The 19,041-nt window shown below is 32.7% G+C and overlaps 2 protein-coding genes and 2 non-coding genes across 4 annotated transcripts in view; 2 read left to right on the top strand and 2 right to left on the bottom strand.

Moving 5' to 3' along the window:
- The window catches only part of LOC132165782 (iron-sulfur assembly protein IscA, chloroplastic), a 5,450-nt gene extending 4,972 nt beyond the window's left edge, over nucleotides 1-478 (bottom strand). Inside the window, exon 1 of the mRNA XM_059576466.1 lies at nucleotides 272-478. Within this exon, the coding sequence (XP_059432449.1) occupies nucleotides 272-431 (160 nt within the window). The 5' untranslated portion in view covers nucleotides 432-478. The remainder of the gene's footprint in view (nucleotides 1-271) is intronic.
- A 2,338-nt stretch (nucleotides 479-2,816) lies between these two features.
- LOC132166087 (ras-related protein Rab7-like) lies at nucleotides 2,817-6,912 on the bottom strand. Its single transcript, XM_059576842.1, has 7 exons — nucleotides 6,854-6,912; nucleotides 6,668-6,694; nucleotides 5,135-5,234; nucleotides 4,885-5,031; nucleotides 3,727-3,807; nucleotides 3,499-3,650; nucleotides 2,817-3,073 (listed from the first exon to the last, which is right to left on the bottom strand). Exons 1-7 carry the CDS (start codon nucleotides 6,910-6,912, stop codon nucleotides 3,010-3,012), a joined length of 630 nt encoding a protein of 209 aa, XP_059432825.1. The 3' UTR covers nucleotides 2,817-3,009.
- A 7,217-nt stretch (nucleotides 6,913-14,129) lies between these two features.
- Nucleotides 14,130-14,202, top strand: TRNAT-AGU (transfer RNA threonine (anticodon AGU)). The gene has a single exon. It is a non-coding gene; the product is annotated as a tRNA-Thr (tRNA).
- A 4,069-nt stretch (nucleotides 14,203-18,271) lies between these two features.
- TRNAT-AGU (transfer RNA threonine (anticodon AGU)) lies at nucleotides 18,272-18,345 on the top strand. Its single transcript has one exon. It is a non-coding gene; the product is annotated as a tRNA-Thr (tRNA).
- Nucleotides 18,346-19,041: the final 696 nt, after the last annotated feature.

The following is a 19,041-nucleotide window of genomic DNA, read 5'->3' as shown; positions in this document are numbered from 1 at the left end:
CGAATTACAAGCTTAATTCCTCACAGTTCCCCAAAATATATCCGAAAAAAAAAAAAAAAAAAAAATAGAAAAAGAAAAAGAAACAACAAACTTTGTAATTAACCAGTAAAGCACGCCATACCAAATAGTTCGAAATGAATGATAAAAAAATCACATATTATTTGAGATTTAACAAACACAACAAAAACAATGAAATAAATGAAAAAAGAGATAATTGTAAAACATATATATAAAGTACGCCAAAAAAAAGAAAAAAAAAGAAAAAGGGTACCTGAAACCGAAGCTGCTCGAATTGAAAAGGGCTTTCGACCATTGAGCTTTATTTGTGAAAATCGAAAAGAAACTGAACAAGGAGGTAAAGAGCTTGATCGTGGGTACTGGGGAGGAGGAAGAGAAAAGGAGCAACGGGTGGGAATTGCAGAGAACGCCATTGTAGAGAACGTAAATAAGCTTTTCTCCTGTGTATGTTTTGGTAAATGAGAGAATATATGTATGTGTATATCAGATCCTTTCAGGTGGACGTGCTAGAAAATAATCGAAAGATCTCCGCCGTTGAACGTTCAAATTGTGTGTGTTGACCGTTTTTTGCTGTTGTTCCAGTAAGGCAGGAGGTAGATCGGACGGCCAAGGAAATTCCTCGTTGTTGAGTGGTCCTCCAAACCACCTTCTTTCTTTCTTTTCTTTTTTTCAAATTATCCCCATGTGTCAAATTCAAGGTTTGAGCATTCTTCCATGAACCTAAATAGATTAAATTGAGAGCAAAATTTCGTAGTTCAAATAATATGAAATGTTGAAGAATTTGTCTACTTGAATCAACAATTTGATAATTTTATTTTACTCTAATTACAAGGAAGCTTAGTGATAAATTTCGGGATTAAATTCTTTATACAGTTTAGTTCAACGCGAAATCAAACAGATCCCTCGATTTTAAAAAGTATCGAAAATGATACTTTTACACATATGATCAACGTAATTAGCATTTCTGTCTATATTCATTCTAATAATTTAACGGCGTGCCACATCAAACCAATCAAAGACTGCCACATGTCTCATATGACTCATTAATATTATTTAAAAAAAAAAAAAACTTTTCAATATATATATATAGAGAGAGAGAGTGGTCAAGCCACTCTCATTTGACCAAAGGGGGTCACTCAACCACCTCCTATGAATTAAGAGATTGTGAATTGGAATTATAAAATATCACTAGGAGTTTTGATTAATCAAAATAAATACTATGGAGCAACTACAATTTTTTTTTTTTTTTTTTTGAAATAAAATTGTAATTAATAGTGACTTAGGACAAGTCATGAGATGAAAAAGTGTCATAGGCCAGCAAGTTTTATTTTTCCTTTAGGCTCATTCTCAAACTCATTATTATCTCTTTAAGGGGCTTGACCTAATTACACAAGGTGAACCCATAGTGGCCATGTACAGTAGTGATAGGGTCTAGGTTTTTCAAGTCATACTTTGACAAGGAAGCCTAATCCTATTTTCACTTAAAAACATAACTTGTTGTGAGTGCACTTGTGAATGTTGTGTCACACATTGAGAAAATATAAAAGAAAATAGTGCTTAATATACCTAAGTGGACCTTAGCCCATTAGCTTAGGCTTTTGGGGTAGAGTTGTGTTCAATTATGTATATTAACATACTCTTGGTAAAAACTTAATAACCAAACACGCATCGGTTGAAAATATAAAAAGACTCACAAGCAAGGGAGAGTTAGGTCAATGTAAAGAGACTCACAAGTGAGGGGGGGATTGTTATGAGTGCACTTGTGAATGTTGTGTCCCACATTGAAAAAATATAAAAGAAAATATTGTTTAATATACCTAAGTGGATTTTAGCTCATTAGCTTAAGCGTTTGGGTTAGAGTTATATATATTAATGTACTCTTTGAAACAACTCTATAACTGCTTTATCTCCCAACATAAGTCTATTTAAAATGGTCTAGTATAAGCATTAGAGCGGAGCCTATGGTCTTTGTCTTATAATCAGAATTGAGAAGAAAGTTTAGAAGTCTCAAAACCCTAGCCTACCGTCCAAATTGCAGGAGCTAGAGGATTCAATTCACCCCAAGAACCCCAAGTAGCCAACTTTGTAAGATAGTGTTTTACCTTTGTAAATTTTTGTTTTGCATGATCTAATACTATGCTCTGTTAATGCTTTTTGTTGGGAATTTTTTCTTTGTATCTTTTTATATACATTCCCTACAATTAACCTATTATGGGCATTTCCATATTAGGCTAGCCATATTAGTTTTATGTATTAAGTTTATATTATGTTAGTAAGTCTGCTAACCCTAACCTTATTAGGGTTGTGATATTATTTCAATAAAAGTTATTTTGATGACTAAGCCCTAGAAAATATTGTAATACTCTCTATTTAAAGGAACGTATGATATGAATAAAGGAAATAGAAAATTATTTCAAACATTGTGTTTGCAAATGTTTTAAATTTCCTTAAAATCTAAAGGTCTAGATTCTCTTAGAATCTAATTTATCACGTTGCCAACTTTGGTTCGTAACATAATCATACGCTGACATACTCCTTGTTTGGCGCTTGTTTGCTTATGTCAAAGGCATTGAGCTCAACCATCATGTTACCAAAAGAAATCCTCATAACAACATTTTTCTTAGGGGAATTCTTAAATACATAAACATCATCTTCAACTGAACTAGAAAAAAAAAAAAAAAACACACTAGCCAGCAAAATGTGTAAAATGCCATTCAAACTGTACTGAATTAATTCACACCTTGCAGAAAAAAAGATGCTTTTATGTGTATTGAGTATTGGATTTTTTGCAGGTTTTATGTCACACGAACTTGATTGCTTTGTCTCTTAAGTAGAAAAATGGACACCTTACAACTATATTGAAGAATACATGAAAAGGATCAAATTCCTCCTCATTCCACCCGAAAATTAATCAAAGTAACAAAAGTAATCAAAGAATTATAGCAACCCCATAGGCTTGAAATAGATACATGCAATCCTTGAAGGGCAACTTCAGCATGCACAAAATCCTTTCTGTTCAATACCTGATAGAGATTCTGAGATACCCTGGAAGTAACTGCAAAATGAACATAATATAAGCTGCTCATGAGAGAATAGCTTGAAGAAGTAATGGAACTTATGAGAATTGAAATGTGAACCATATGAACTGATTGTGAAACTAAAAGACACATAAGTAAGGTTGATTCAAAAATTTTGGTATATAAATGACAGAAGTTTCTTATTATGGAAATTTACTGAGGTAAAATTTGCTTAAGAAGGAGGCTAACATCATATACATGGATGCATCTTATTTTACTAATCAACAAAAACAATGAAGGGTGATCTGCAATAATGCATCTGAAGTACATCAGAAGCTCAATTTAAGTGGATGCAGAGCTGATATGAGCTTTTGATGAAATTCAATTACAGCTCTTTAGAATCTGCTGCAGAAAAGTTGTTAAAAAAAAAAAAGAATAAATTTGTCTAAAGGATTAGACTTACTTGTCCAGATCACATCCTTGTTCATTAGTTAGTGCAGTTCTTGCAACACAGAGAAATGCTTCACCAACATTGTAGCCCTCTTTTGCTGAGGTCTCAAAGTAAGGTATATTTCCTCTGGAAGCACACCAATCCTTTGCTTGCTTTTCAGAAACCTGCACCACTAATTGCCATAAATTATATGCCAAGAGCAAATGCAAACAAGTGCTAGAGATGAATCCATGTCCATACCACTCTGCTGTTTCCACCATCTATGTCAATCTTATTTCCAAGTAATACAAAGGGAAATTCGTCGGGTGCAGCCGGATCAGCCTAGTGTCAGTTGAGGATGAGTGCATATGATTAAATAAGTACACTGGTAATACAGAGTAAGAGATGGATCTCTAGATACAGAGTAATTAAGTACAACATGTAATGCATTATTATCTAAACTTCTTTACATTTCATATACCAGAAAAGTACGTCAGAAGTTAATGAAGTATCCCTTGTGGGTTAATGATGATATCTATGACCATAATCTAGGAAGTTTTACAGAGAAATTCCATATAAATTACAAGATGCACAAATATGATAATTTGGATAGGGTATCACAGAATATCATAGCTTCCCATTACCATGTTTACACAAAGAAGCAAACTTCAGAGTTGGGAGGGCTCATGATTTTCTCAAGAAGTTGCTGGAATTTGCTTTGAAACTTTTTTAATTGAGCTCCTTTTGGCTAATAAAAAAATAAAAAAGAGATTTTTTCCCTCCAAAAACATTTCTATAAGCTTAAGCTTTTAGAACAAGTGATAGTTTATCATAATATCAGAACCAGAAGTCATAAATTCAAAACCTTAATCCATGATTTACCCTTGCTTCAGTTAGATATTCTATGTGTTGGAACACATTCATATCAGCTTAAACACATTCATATCCGCTTAAACTTTTAAAGTGATGGTTTAACACCTCAAAGGCTCAAAATAGAGGAGCAGAAGTCATTTTATGTGTTGGGGAGAGAAACATCAAGGGGAGTCAAACAAGAATAAGTCAATATACATATTAGGACACCACTTCTAGTCCAAAAGCCTAAGCTAATGGACTTTGGTCCACTTAGATATATTAACCATTTTTATTTTTTATACTTTTTCAATGTGGGACACAAAGCTCACAAGTGCATGCACAACACTATGCAATGATAAATTCTGTGTTGCCTACTTTTTCACCACCTTCATCTAAATAGAACATTAATAAGTTGAAATATGAGCATATAAATCATTTGCATCTCTAGTATTCAGGATAAGAAGAAAGCTTTAAATAATCATAGGCTGAACCAATAGAATATGCTGCTCTCTTTGATAATCACCAAACATATGGAAATAGAATGAAGCTAGAGAGGCATGATCAGACCTGTTTGAGAAACTCTTCACGCCAAGTGTTTAGTGTTTCAAATGATTTTAGTACATTTACATCATATACAAGCACACAACATTCCGCCCCTCTATAAAATGCAGCCCCTAGACTTTGGAACCTTTCCTGCCCTGCAGTGTCCCAAATCTGCCAAACAAAATTTACTTCAATCAATTTCACAAGAAAACTCATTAAAATGTTGGTTTAGATGGAAAGATATATATATATCAAGTAAGGGTTAATCGTCTACCTGCAAAGTGACCTGTTTGTTGTCAATCTGTAGTTCTTTTGTGACAAAATCAGCACCAATGGTAGCTTTATATTGTCCAATGAACTTGTTATAGACATATCTGATTAAGCAGTTAATGAATCACACAGCCTACCAATGCTTTCTGAATGCAGTAAACCCGAATGTATTTCATGTTTGTTCAAAAAAAATAAAAGCTTTTTGTGATAGTGAATTAGGTAAAATACTAAGACGTGTTGGGTGGTCTTGGGCCTCTTTAAACCCCAAAAACTAACTCAAGAAGTGAGGCTTTTCCTCTACACTTATAAACTGACCACTAGCAACTTCCACAACCGATGTGGGATAACCCCAACAATCTCTCCCTCACATTTGGGTCGGAACAGAGACAACCCATTTCTCACATGGATTGTCGGGTGGAGACTTGTTGATTGAACTTGAGCTTTGATACCAGTGTTAGATGGTCTTGAGCCTCTCTTAACTCCAAACAGTTGCACAAAAGGTGAGGCTTCTCCTCACATTTATAAACTGACTACCAGCCCCTTCCACAACCGATATGGTATAACCCCAACAAGACAAAATGACAAGAATGCAAGAATACAAAGACCCAAATTAAGGTCCAAAATTTGACTCAGAATCTGCAGGCTAACAAGAATAAGTAGTTTTAGAATATATGATTGTAATCAGATTAATCCAATCTGATTTGATTACAATCATGATATGTAATTAATCAGAATGATTTGATTCCAATCATGTATTCTAACAAGTAGCAATCTTTTGGTTTCCTACAAGGATGTAGTCATCACCATACTCCAATGAACTTTAATCTTTGAAATAATTAAGATTATATGGCTGATAACTAACTAATTAAATTGACAAGTAAATTTTTTGCTTAATCATTTCACCAAATTATGGACCGTCACATCAATTTATGAGCATTAAATAACTTTGATGCGCGACACTGCCTTACATGAATATCTCAATAGATACAAAATTGGTTTTTTTTTTTTGGGAAACTTCAGTTTAGCCCACTAAACTTCTATGTGATTTGACAAACCCTTCCTAAACTTTCAAGTCTCTCACTTTGGACTCCTGAACTTTCAATTGCTCTCAATGTAGATCCCTCCGTCAGATTTTAAACGTTACATGACGTTTATACCACTGACTTTTGTATAAAATTCCAACTTTACCCTTAATTCCAAAACCTTTTTTTATTTTTTTTTTAAAAAAACAAAAATTAGAGATATTTTGGTCTTTTTTAGTATTTTTAACTGCTAAAATTGACGGAGGGGTCCACATTGAGAGCAATTGAAAGTTCAGGGGTTCAAATTGAGAGATTTAAAAGTTTATGGGGGTTTTGTCAAATCGCGTGAAAGTTTAGGAGGCTAAGCTGAAGTTTCCCATATTTTGTTTGTTTGTTTGTTTTTTTTTTTTTTAAATTTATTTATTTTAAGAAGAAAGAAGAAAACTGAAGAGTACATATACTTAGTAATTAGTAGAATAAATTCGACAGAAACTCGAAGCAAAGAAAAAGGATACTGATTCATCAAAGATGTCTTTCCCACCCTGAATATCACCAAAAAGACAAATTCACAACTCTAGAGAAAGTGCAGAAAAATATACATATTGTCAACTACATTACTATATACTCAAGCCACTCAAAGAAAATGAGAAGAAAAAACAAAACATTGAAAAGAAATAAAGAAAAAGAACTTCGAATCTTACCCACTGTCACCAAGGACGATTACTTTTAGCAAGGCTCTTTTTCCAGCAGGCACGTCCATCAGACCACAAAGGTTTATCCAAAACAACAGACGATGTAGAAAATGTTCTGAACTGCTAATTTTCTCAAAGCTTTATCTCTAAAAAGTATATATATATATATATATATAGAAATGTTTATGAAAGTTTGGATAAAGAAAGATCACAGTTATAAATTATAATGACAATGAAAGAGAAGGAATGGTCATTTTCGAGGGTGTTCTTGATCCTTCTTGGCTACTGCTTTTTTCCTCTTTCCCTCTACGCTTCGATGATGTTAAGTGGGAGACATGTGAACTTTTGCCAACCAAAACCAACTTTACCCGCCAGCGAAGCTGTTCTTTTTCTTTCTTTCTTTTTAATTTTTATTCAGTAATGATAATAATACTAAATTATTAACAAGTATTTAATTGGTTGACTATTTGCATATAGGAATCGTGGCCTCCTCATTGTTTGTTCTTGAATATGTTTGGCACTTCTTTACAGGATGGACAGTTTTTTTAAATGGTTTTCGATTTGCATATTGATTATTGATTTTTTTTTTTCTTCTATTATTGTTGTCATCATCGTTGGGGTTATTAATTGGGCAGCATAGTTTTCTACTTTTTTTTTTTTTTCTCTAATTTCCTGAATTTATAGCCCTTTTTAATTTCCCTATACATGTGTATGTTGGTGTAATTTGTTTGTATATCCAAAACCAAACGTACATTTTTCTCTTTGTTTTTAATACAAATTACAGTTATAATTGTAGAAATAAATTGTGGAATGAGACCGGTTAGAATAGGAAATGCAATAAGAAAGAAATCAGAAAGTTAATATGAAGGATTATAGAATAATATCAAACTATACATGGAAATAAATTAGTGTTTGATATGTTCTGTAAATGACAAATGATCTCAACAAAATCAATGTTTGATATATATTAGGCTAATAAGGTAAGTATACAAAATAAAATCTCCTTCAAACTCAAGGTGGTAATTAAATCAGAATTCCAGCTTTTTATTTTTTATATTTTTTTGACATGTCCACATAAGAGAAGTGGGATGGGGGATTCGAACTAGTGACCTCTGCTTTATGAGGCGTGGTCTTCTGCCGATTGAACTACCCCTTGGAGACTCAGAATTCCAGCTTGAGTTTGGAAAGGACACAAAAAACGTCCAGGTGGACGTGCTTTGGTAAACACATAAGCTAGCTGACCAACATATGCAATTGGACATAGATAGAGAGTTCCCTGCAAGAGATAATGACTCACAAAATAGCAGTCGATCTCGATGCGTTCGTGAAAGATATAATTATGAACAATCTGAATTGCACTCCGATTATCACAAATATATAAAGAGAGCTAAATGTCTGAGGAGTACTCATGTCTTGGTGGAGCTAGCATAGCCAGAGTAGCTCGGAGGTGGTGTCAGCAAGTGCACGGTATTCAGCTTCAGCACTAGAGTGAGCAATAACATATTGTTTATTGTTACGCCAAGAGACGAGAGAATATCAATCTTCCTTGGAGCCAAATCAACTATGTCATAAGTGTGGGTTTTGGAAAAGGCATCAAGTTCTTCGGACATAACTTTCTGCCAAAGAGGGCCAGTACAAGCCTCACGGAAGGAGTGGGATTCAAGGACCATTATAGCAATGGTAATCTTGCAGATGAGTAGAAAGTTCTCTTACCCTCTTTGATCAACGAGGAACGAACAATTCAAACTCAGGAGGGGTAGCAAAGGAGAGAGATCACTGTCCTTACATCAAGATTAATAAAGTTCGGAACCAAATCAATAGAAACATTAATGAATATAGGTGAGGAATAAGGAGGGAAAGACTCCATACTATTAAAGAACCTATGTTCCTAGAATGTAACATGACACGAGATGTGAAGAGGCTTATTGATGAGATCATAACATTTATAACCTTTATGTTCAATACCATAACCTAGAAAACAATAGAAGTGAGAGCAGAATTAGTGCGTTCATGAGGTTGAAGAAGAACGAAACAAACACACCCAAAAACTATGAGTGTCTGATAATCAATAGGAGTGCCAAAAAGAAGTTCATAAGGGGACAGTAGTAAGGGAAACCTCACACTAAAAATTAGGGTTGCACAAGTAGTTACTGTTAGTGGTTATTGGCTATAACCGCTAACCGCTAAGGCGGTTATCAATTTTTAATAACTGCAACCGCTTAGGTGGTTAACGGTTATTCAAACCAATACCCGGCGGTTTTATAACCTCTTTTTTTTATATGGGCTTTTGGACTTTTTAATTGTTTTGGGCTATCACTGAGCCTATTTTTTGGGCTTATTTTAAACGTTTTGGACCAAAGTGTTCCAAAAAGATGAAAAGAACATGTTGTTTTTTGGGCGAGGCAATGTTTTTGAATAAGCCTTGGCCCAAAACATCACATACCACATTATATTTCACATACATACAATTATACACGACCAAAACGGTGTCGTTATGGATGTTATATTATAATTATTATTAATATAAATTATATAATATATATTTATATTATTATATACAATAGTAGGTAGTTAGCGGTTTTTTATAACTGCCTACCAAAGCGGTTAATGGTTTGCGGGGTGGTTTTGAACACCCCTACTAAAAATGTTTTAGAATATAGGTAGAAAGAAGTAGTGTCCTAACTATGTCTAGGATGGGTCAGGCACCACCATTTTCTTAGAGGTACCAAAATAAAAACGTTGGAGAATTGTGGCATTTTGTTTTAAGTGTGTTAAGAAAAGTAGATTCGTGATACTCCGTGCATTATCATAAGGAAAAGCTTTAATGTTTCGATAAAATTTGAGTTTGAATGATTTTATGAAATTTAGAATAAATTTTTGAAAAGTCTTAACCCATTCTATAAGAGATAAAGCAATGTATATTGAGAAATAATCATCTATTAAAATAACAAAATAGGGTAATTCCCCATAGTGGGAATGGGCGCAGCCGCGCATGCTCCAAACATTACAGTGTATTAAATCAAAAGGTACAAAGAATTTGATTCACTAGTATTACAAGGTAATGCTATATATATATATATATATATTTTCCAAATTTACAAGCAACACAATCAAATGACTCTAAACTAACTAACCTTAATTGACCACTTGGGACTAAAGAGCGTACGTATGTGAGAAATAGACCATAGCATAAATGCGAGTGCTATAAACTGAGAGTGGTAGATGACGATCGAGATCGAGTGGCAATAGACATTGTGGAAGGAAGATGGAAAGACGAGAGCTCAAACAAACATTCAATCTTCCAGCTGGTACTAAATAGTTGACTTGTTTGTGGATCGTACATATCACAATCCTAATTAGTGAAATATAACTTTAGATCAAGTTCACAAAGTTGGCCAACAGAGAGCAAATTTAAGTAAAGATTTTGAATCAAGTAGGTGTCAAATATAAACAATTGTCGAGTAAATACAAAAACCTACGTGGCTAACATCCAAATGTGAACCATTAGCAGCATAAATATTAAACTACCAGTTATCCCAAAAGCTTAAGCTTATAGGAAGAGATAAATTTAATCACTTAATCAATATTTTAATACTCCCCCTCACGTGTGTGCTCAAACTCCATTTTATTAGATGAGGCCTAATATGTGAAATATTTAATTTAAATGGGGGGTGAATTGACGGAGTCAAGGTTCGATCCCAGATCTTTGGTTCTGATACTGTGTTAAATTACCAGTTATCTCAAAAGCTTAAGCTTATAGAAAAAGATAAATTTAATCACTTAATCAATACTTTAGAGAGAAATATAGAAGAATTATCTGTCGTGTTATTACAATAGGTAGAGTCAATAAACCGAGGATTGTTACTTGGTATGGTGGACATGGCAATATTGATGGTAGAATTAGACAAAACTTGATGGATAGGAGCCTCAATTTGAGCTGAAGAAAGCATGGTGGGTTGGGGGTGCAACATTGGTGAAAGACCCGTAAGATGGATCAGTCTGAGTAACAATAGTAGCCTTTTGAAAAGGGTTTTAAACCAATGTATCTCAAACATCCTTGACACTATCAAGTCTGCCAAAGGTATTACTAATGTCACATCCTAATCCCAAAATGGAACGAAGACAATGATCCTATGTTCTCAAGTGCGCACTATTAAATTCATAATTCAACAATAATCCAAAGCACTTTAAAATAAAAACTCTTAATAAATTATAATTTTCTAAACAGAAAATTTAAGCCTCATCTTTAATTCTTTCTAAACATATAAAACTTAACAATTGTTTAAAAGTTTTTATTAAAAATAACATGTCCTACACAACTTATTCTAAAACCCAGGACCATTTCTGCTCACTGGTCACCTTGATTGTCTACATCCTACTTGATAACATTCGGAAAGTGGAAGAAAAATGGGTGAGTTTGAAAAAACTTAGTAAATGAATACACAAAAATAAAGGAGAAACTCTACAAAGCCCCCCTAAACATCCATGCGTTTTGACATAATCTCCTCAAAATTCAAAAATTCTCAATTTCACCTATCAAATTTGATTGTATTCAAAGTTTTTTTTAAAAAAAAACTCTCAATTTTACCCAAGCCCATTGTAGGCCTATAGTTGGTTCTATTTTTTTGCCCATTGTTAGCTCTCATATTTGACCCATAGTTGGCCCTTATATTTGGCCCCAAGTTGGCTCTGTTTTGGCCCATTGTTTGGCCTATTTTTGTTAAAGGCCTATCTTTGATTACCGTTGCCGACCACTAGGTCCACTACCATCTCCGGTGGCTACTGTTGCTTGCCACCACACCCTTCTTTTCAAACTCAAGTGGTGGGTGGAGATAATATCAAATCAAATTTAAATATAATCAAATATGATTAATTACCTTAAAGTTAGGAGATAATTACAATCAAATATTGAAATAAATTACAATCAATCATATATTCTATTATCCCCGCAAACTCAAGCTCACATAATCTTTCACCTTGAGTTTTAGGAGATGTTAGAACATATGATGATTGTAATTGATTTCAATATTTTACTTTGTGATTTTTTCAATTGTAAAGTAATAATTAATTGTTACTTTTAGTTTTAGATTTTGTCAATGCAATATTGCTCAAATGAGTATTTATCTTTCTTTGTTATTAATTTTGATTTAATTGTTATTCTTAAGTGGGTTGAGACCCTTAAAAGTTGCAAACTTTAGGGTCTGTAGGGATTTTGGAGGTTGTTTGGTACTTGGGTGATAAAGCTTGAAGCTTTGATGTGATATTGGTGTTGTAAACCTATAAATGCTAGTTCCTTTAGGGTTGTTGGATCTTAGCCTAATTTTGACCTAGTGGTGGTTGCCTGTTTTGATGCTGCAGGCAAACAGTGAAACTAAAAGAAGAATTTTGTGGGAACAACAAATGCTTAATATTCGCCAGAAATTTTGTGAAAATGACACTAATTCTTCATTTTTTATTATAAACTAACCTTCTCTTTGTATGATGTTTATGATCTAGATACTTTAATGATTTGTGTTGATTTTATGTATCAAAACGCTTGAAAAATGCTACCTATTAAAAATGTGGCATATTATTGAGGTAACTAAAAAGAAAAAAAAATCTTTCCAAAATAATTCATCTTCACTTTTGTAGAGACGCTTGTTATTCATAAAATCAAAAAACAATTTTTAGGTCAAATTTTTTTTACAACATAGAGAACAAGAACATGATGAAAATATATTCAATTCTCAACTGAAATATATCAAATTTTTAATAGGTGACATTTTCAAGCGTTTCGATGCCTAAAAACGATCAAAATTGAGTAATTTGAGAATCTACAATTTTAAAAAAATTGCAAAAAATATTAATCCGTATTAAACGCCAGGATATTAGTCTTTCTTAGCACTTGATTGCTGACAATTACTATACGTCAGAAAGTAAACGCTAAGATCATATTTCTTGGCGTTTAAAAGCCGCTTTCGGAGCGTTTATTTTATGCTTTTTGTAGTGACTATTCTCTTTCATATTTCCATAACTTTTATGAATTTCAAGCTCGTTTTTTCTTGAGAAGTTTCTCGCCCTACTTTCATCCTAATATTTTAAGCAAGCCTCCACTAGTGTTCTTTGGATGCTTCCCTGTGGGATCTTGTCTTTTCTGTGGTGAATGATAAATGTGAAACGTACCAAGATGAAGTTGTAGGCTGCATGTGAACAAATGTCCTGCAATCATTCTACGAGCAATCTGAGACATGTCACTTAGACTTCTGACAGCTTCTGACATCACTTAGATTCTTATATATGTGAACTTGGAGACCGAAAGAAGCCATGGCTTCCCATTTCAACATCCACCGTTTGATTGGTCTTACGAGGCATGGGGCAGCCGAAGCCGCTTAATTGATGGCCGGCCAAGACATGCATGCATGTGTATCATGGCTGTGTCAAAAAGACAAGGAATAATAATGACACCAATGAGTTCGGATATATATATCAATGACGGCTGCCATAACCTGTCTTCTTATAATTAATTTAAAAAATTTTCATGAGGAAAAAGAGAGATGGGGGAAAATAAAATTAAAACGGTTGAAAAAATTACAAAAATATTTAGGGTAATTTTTTTTTTTTTTTTACAGCACATAGCGCCAAAATTTTATCCTTAATTTATTGTTTTAAATTCTCTAGCTACCTCTATTTTTATGGAAGCGTACGTTTGGGATGGAATTTTTTAAAAAAAATTAAAAATTAAACACAATGGCGTTTGGGATGAGTTTGGGTTTTATTTCTTGGGGGTTCCAAACCCAATCCAATTAAAGAAGTTAATTATTAAGATTAAGATATCTTTTAGGAAAATGATAAATGCACAACTTAAACTTAACTTTGGTCCAACTTTTCTTTTAAGTTTAAAAATGAAAAAAAAAAAAAAAAAATTGCTTGTGGAGGAGAGAGAGAGCCTTAAACTAGAGAGAGAGAGAGAGAAATTTGATCTAGAAGTTGGGCCAAAGTTGGATTTAAGTTGTCGCTGTATCACACCTCTATTTTTTATACTAAAATTTCTATTAAAAAAATCCTAGGTTTTCTTTAATATTTGCCCTCCATCTCTTAATTTCTGTCTTTCTCATTCTCAGCCCTTGAGAAAAAATTACTTGAATGGTATATGTGTTTCTAGTATATATTTAGACTACTCGTCATATATATATCATCCAATCAAGTTTGCAACACGCTTGAATTTTTTTTTTTTTTCTTTGTGTGTGTGTTTTTTTTTTCTTTCTTTCTCAAAACATGAATGTTAACGTACAATTCAAACATGGAAGCTCTCGTAGCTCAGTTGTTAGAGCGCCCGTTTAGTAAGCGGGAGGTCTTGAGTTCGACTCTCAATGAGAGCAAATTTACCATTTTCTTACCAAACAAAAATATATAAAAAATCATTTTTAATTATATTTATGTCACATCAAAATATTTTTCTTCTCCTTGAGGATTTTGTTTTTTTTTTTTAAAAGGTCAAAACATGCAATCATTATGAAGCTATTGGTTCAATTTTGAGAAATGCTAGAGTATCTATATATCCCGATCCTTTTCTCCCCTTCTACATCTTCTATTTTTTAAAAGCAACCATTGGATAGTGTTACGTGAAAAATATTTTTCTTCTACTTAACTATTAGTTGAGGGGTTTTTTTTGTAAGGTCATAACATGCAATCAGTATGTATCGCTTAAGAGTGCATTTTTAAAAAATTGCGATTTGAAAGTAGAAAATTGGTGCTTCCAAATCGTAGGCAAATGGGTTCATTTTTTAAAAAACGCACAATTTTAAAAGTTAAATTGAGATTTTAATAGTCAAATTGCAATTTTATCAAATTCTTAACTGTGTTTTTAAAAACAATGTTTTCAAATCCCACTTTATAAATTGCAAACCCAAATGAACCCTTAATATTGCATGTAATTATGATCGTTGATTTTAATGAGGAATAAGATATTAAAGAACTACAGTTATTTTGACCTGAAGTAAAATATTTGTATAATTTCAGCCTTTATGTATATATATATATATATCAATATCACATTCATTTTATACTGGTTAATGTGATATATTTTAAGTAATTTTTTTTATGTCAAATACTTTAAAAAATAAAAGAAAAATCACTTAAAACATGTTATGTTAACCAATGCAAAATGTTTATGATAAATGAGTGTGAATAAAAAAAAAAAAAAGTAGTAGTAGTATTCAAGTTTTAACCTTTGTAACATGGAGCAAGTCATGATAGACAAGATACTGGCCACGGACTCACGTGGATTAAACTATTTTGGCTTAAATATTATCAACATTAATCATCACGTTTGATAAGTAATGACGTGAAATGTGATAATTTGGATTAAAATAAATGCATAGGAATGATAATTCGTATTCACATATCGAGGTCACATAAGCTGAGACAAAAACCATGTGTAGATGGGGCACCCTTGTTTTGAAAAGTTTCATTAAATATGCCTTTAAATTTACATTTGGGCCAAAATTTTCATTAAGTATATCTGTCGGTCAATAGTCATTAAACATGAAATAATATGGTGCATCTAAAAGATGGGTTCCGAAACAAAATAATTATAAAATGTATTCTTTGTTCATTATTAAATGTAATAATTTTAGATTTGTTTGCTAAATTTTTGTTATGGAGATCACACTTTGCATTTTGTTGACTATTAATTATGATGTTTCCATTATATTTAGGGTAAAATACTTAAAACCCCTTAGGGTTTGGACACTTTATTTTTTCCTCCCTAGGTTTTGATTTGTATCACACGAAGTACCTGTGATTATGATAAAAACCAAATTGGTCATTCTATCTATTGACTGTTAGGTGGCTTAACGGAAGTCTACGTCATTGCCACGTGGACCAATTAAAATTCGACACCTGGCATAAGTGGCCACGTGATGACGTGGACACCAACCAAGTGGGTGGCCGATCCACCCCCATCCAGCTAGATGGGGGTGGTCTACAGCCACCCCCCCAATTTTTTTGTTTGAAAAAAATATATATTTTTTTATTTATTTATTTTTTAAAATAAAAAATTTAATTAGGTAGTCACGTCATCACTGATGACATGGCCACCTATGTCAGGTGTCGAATTTTAATTGGTCAATGTGTCAGTGACGTGAACTTCCGTTAAATCAACTAACGGTCAATGGATGGAAGGACCAATTTGGTCTTTATTAAAACCACAGGTACCTCTTATGATACGACTAAAATTGCGTAATTTGAAAATCTACAATTTTAAAGAAATTGTAGAAGATCCTAACCCGTATTAAACGCAATGATATTAGCCTTGCCTAACACTTGATTGCTGACAATTACTATACGTCAGAAAGTAAATGCCAGGATTGTATTTCTTGGCAATTAAAAGTCGCTTTCAGAGCGTTTATTTTACGCTTTCATATTTCCATAACTTTTATGAATTTCAAGCTCGTTTTTTCAATTTTTCTTGAGAATTTTCTCGCCCTACTTTCATCCTAATATTTTAAGCAAGCCTCCACTAGTGTTCTTTGAATGCTTCCCTGTGGGATCTTGTCTTTTCTGTGGTGAATGATAAATGTGAAGCCAAGATGAAGTTGTAGGCTGCATGTGAACAAATGTCCTGCAGTCATTTTACGAGCAATCTTAGACATGCATGTCACTTAGACTTCGGACAGCTTAATTAATTTCTGGTTTGATTTTCTTCGGAGTCTTAATTAATTTCTGGTTTGATTTTCAATTTCTGGCTTCCCATTTCAACATCCACCGTTTGATTGGTCTTACGAGGCATGCCGCAGCCACAGCTGCAGCTGCTTGATTGATGACCGGCCAAGACATGCATGTGTATCATGGCTGTGTCAAAAAGACAAGGAATATTAATGGCACATGCATGTCGGGTGCCATAACCTGTCTTCTTATATATAATTTAAAAATTTTTCATGAGGAAAAAGAGAGATGGGGGAATTGGTTCTTGTTTTGAACTATAAAGTTGCTTATTCATAAAATATATATATATATATATATATATATATAGGGTATTATTATTTTTTTTTTCAGCACATGTGCAGTAAAAAACTTTAGTAACGTGTGAAAAATTAGCATGTCACTACAATAGTGACGTTTTGAAAAAAAGAAAAAGAAAAAAAGAAGTTACTGTAAATACATCTAGGGGTGGGCAAATTAACCGGTTACCGATTACTGGCCGTGTACCGATTTCGACTGAACCGATATTAACCATAACCGATATACCGATATCCTTATCGGTTAAATTTTTTATACCGGTATGCTTATCGGTTCGATTCGGTTCGATTAGAAATTTCATATCGGTTAACCGTTTAACCGATATAAACCGTTAGATAAGGATGCTAAAATGACGTAGTTTTGAGATTATATATATACCTATGTAACCTTATCTTAATTTGGGTTTAGGTAGGTTTGATTTTTTTTTTTTTAGTGATGGCATTGGATGAGACTTCTTTGCCTTTGGTGAAAGCATTTTTCATTAACTAGTTTTGTTAATCTAATTAGCATTCATTATGTTAATTAGTCCATTTGCTTTGGAAAAATATATTTTATAATATAAAAAAAGTTGTGGTGGATCAATATAAAAAAACTTCAATTTTTATCCCAAAAAACAAATATTTGGGTCCCTACAAAAAGTATTTGGGCCCTAAAACAACTCATTTTTAATAAGTTATTTTAGCCCAACAAAAAGTATTTGGGCTCTCAAAAGTAAAAAAAAAAAACTCATTTTTAGTCTAACAAAATAAATCAATATAAAGCCCACGGTTAAATCGGTTAACCAGTTTAACCGAACCGTTTAACCGTGCACCGTTATAACCAATAATTTCGGTTAAAATTCTTATTGGTTCGGTATCGGTTAATAAACCGTTTAACCGAAAATTATCGGTTAATAACCGATAAGAGCCAAAACCGGACTGTTTTAACCGATACACAGGCCTAAATACATCACTAAATCCTGAATTTTTTGTAGTGACATAGCTAGGCCAAAATTTGATCTCAATAGTCGAGACTTTGTATTACATTAACAAAGCAATCTCTTAGTTCTTCTCCATATTATCCTTAATTTGTTGTTTTAAATTCTCTAGCTACCTCTATTTTTATGGAAGTGTTTGGGATGGAATTTTAAAAAAATTAAAAAATTAAACACAATGGTGTTTGGGATGAGTTTGGTTTTTTTTTTTTTTTTTTTTTTTTTTGTATAAATTGAATGATTAATTTATAATAAGCACAATAAAGTAAATTCATAGATTTAAACAGAATTTCAGTTTCCTAAAATATAAGTAGGACGGATTTGGGAAAGATTCATCATACATATCATCCAATCATGTTTGCAACACGCTTGAAATTTTTGTTTTTTGTGTTTTATTTTCTTTTTTTTTTTTATTTCTCAAAACATGAATGTTAACATACAAGTCAAACATGGAAGCTCTCGTAGCTCAGTTGGTTAGAGCACCCGTTTAGTAAGGGGGAGGTCTTGAGTTTGACTCTCAACGAGAGCAAATTTACCATTTTCTTACCAAACAAAAATATATAAAAAATCATTTTAATTATATTTATGTCGCATTAAAATATTTTTCTTCTCCTTAACTATTAGTTGAAGATTTTTTTTTTTTTTTTTAAAGGTCATAAAATGCAATCATTATGAAGCTATTGGTTCAATTTTGAAAAATGCTAGAGTATCTATCTCGATTCTTTTCTCCCCTTCTGCATCTTCTATTTTTTTTAAATCAACCATTGGATGGTAGATCATACAAATCTAATGGTTAATTTTTTATTAAAAAAAAAAAATGGAGAAGGACCGAGGTAGATGTGCGCACTTGGATTTCTCACTAGAGATATACACCTCTTAGAATGTGCTTGGTATTACGATTTTGTGGACCAAAAATATGATTTTAAACAAAATCGTAAAAACAAATGTATCGCTTAAGACTGCTTTTTTAAAAAATTGCGATTTGAACATAGAAAATTGGTGCTTCCAAATCATAGGCAAAGGGGTTCATTTTTAAAAACGTACAGTTTTAAATATTAAATTGTAATTTTAAAAGTCAAACTGCAATTTTACCAAATTCTTAACTGTGCTTTTAAAAACAATGTTTTCAAATCCCACTTTAAAAATTGCAAACCAAATGGACCCTTAATATTGCGTGTAATTATGATCGTTGATTTTAATGAGAAATAAGATATTAAAGAACTAC

This window comes from Corylus avellana, chromosome ca11 (assembly GCF_901000735.1).
Source record: "Corylus avellana chromosome ca11, CavTom2PMs-1.0".
Taxonomy (NCBI): Eukaryota; Viridiplantae; Streptophyta; class Magnoliopsida; order Fagales; family Betulaceae; genus Corylus; species Corylus avellana.
Note: the sequence above shows the minus strand (reverse complement) of the source record. Positions and strands in the feature narration are given on the sequence as shown.

Bases quoted from the DNA above. Each gene is read 5' to 3' on its own strand.
- LOC132166087 (XM_059576842.1), bottom strand. From the start codon at position 6,912: ATGGACGTGCCTGCTGGAAAAAGAGCCTTGCTAAAAGTAATCGTCCTT. The intron at 6,695-6,853 runs GTAAGATTCGAA...GGTGATATTCAG, and splicing joins ATCGTCCTTGGTGACAGTGG to GGTGGGAAAGACATCTTTGA. The intron at 5,032-5,134 runs GTAGACGATTAA...TTTGTTTGGCAG, and splicing joins ACAAACAGGTCACTTTGCAG to ATTTGGGACACTGCAGGGCA.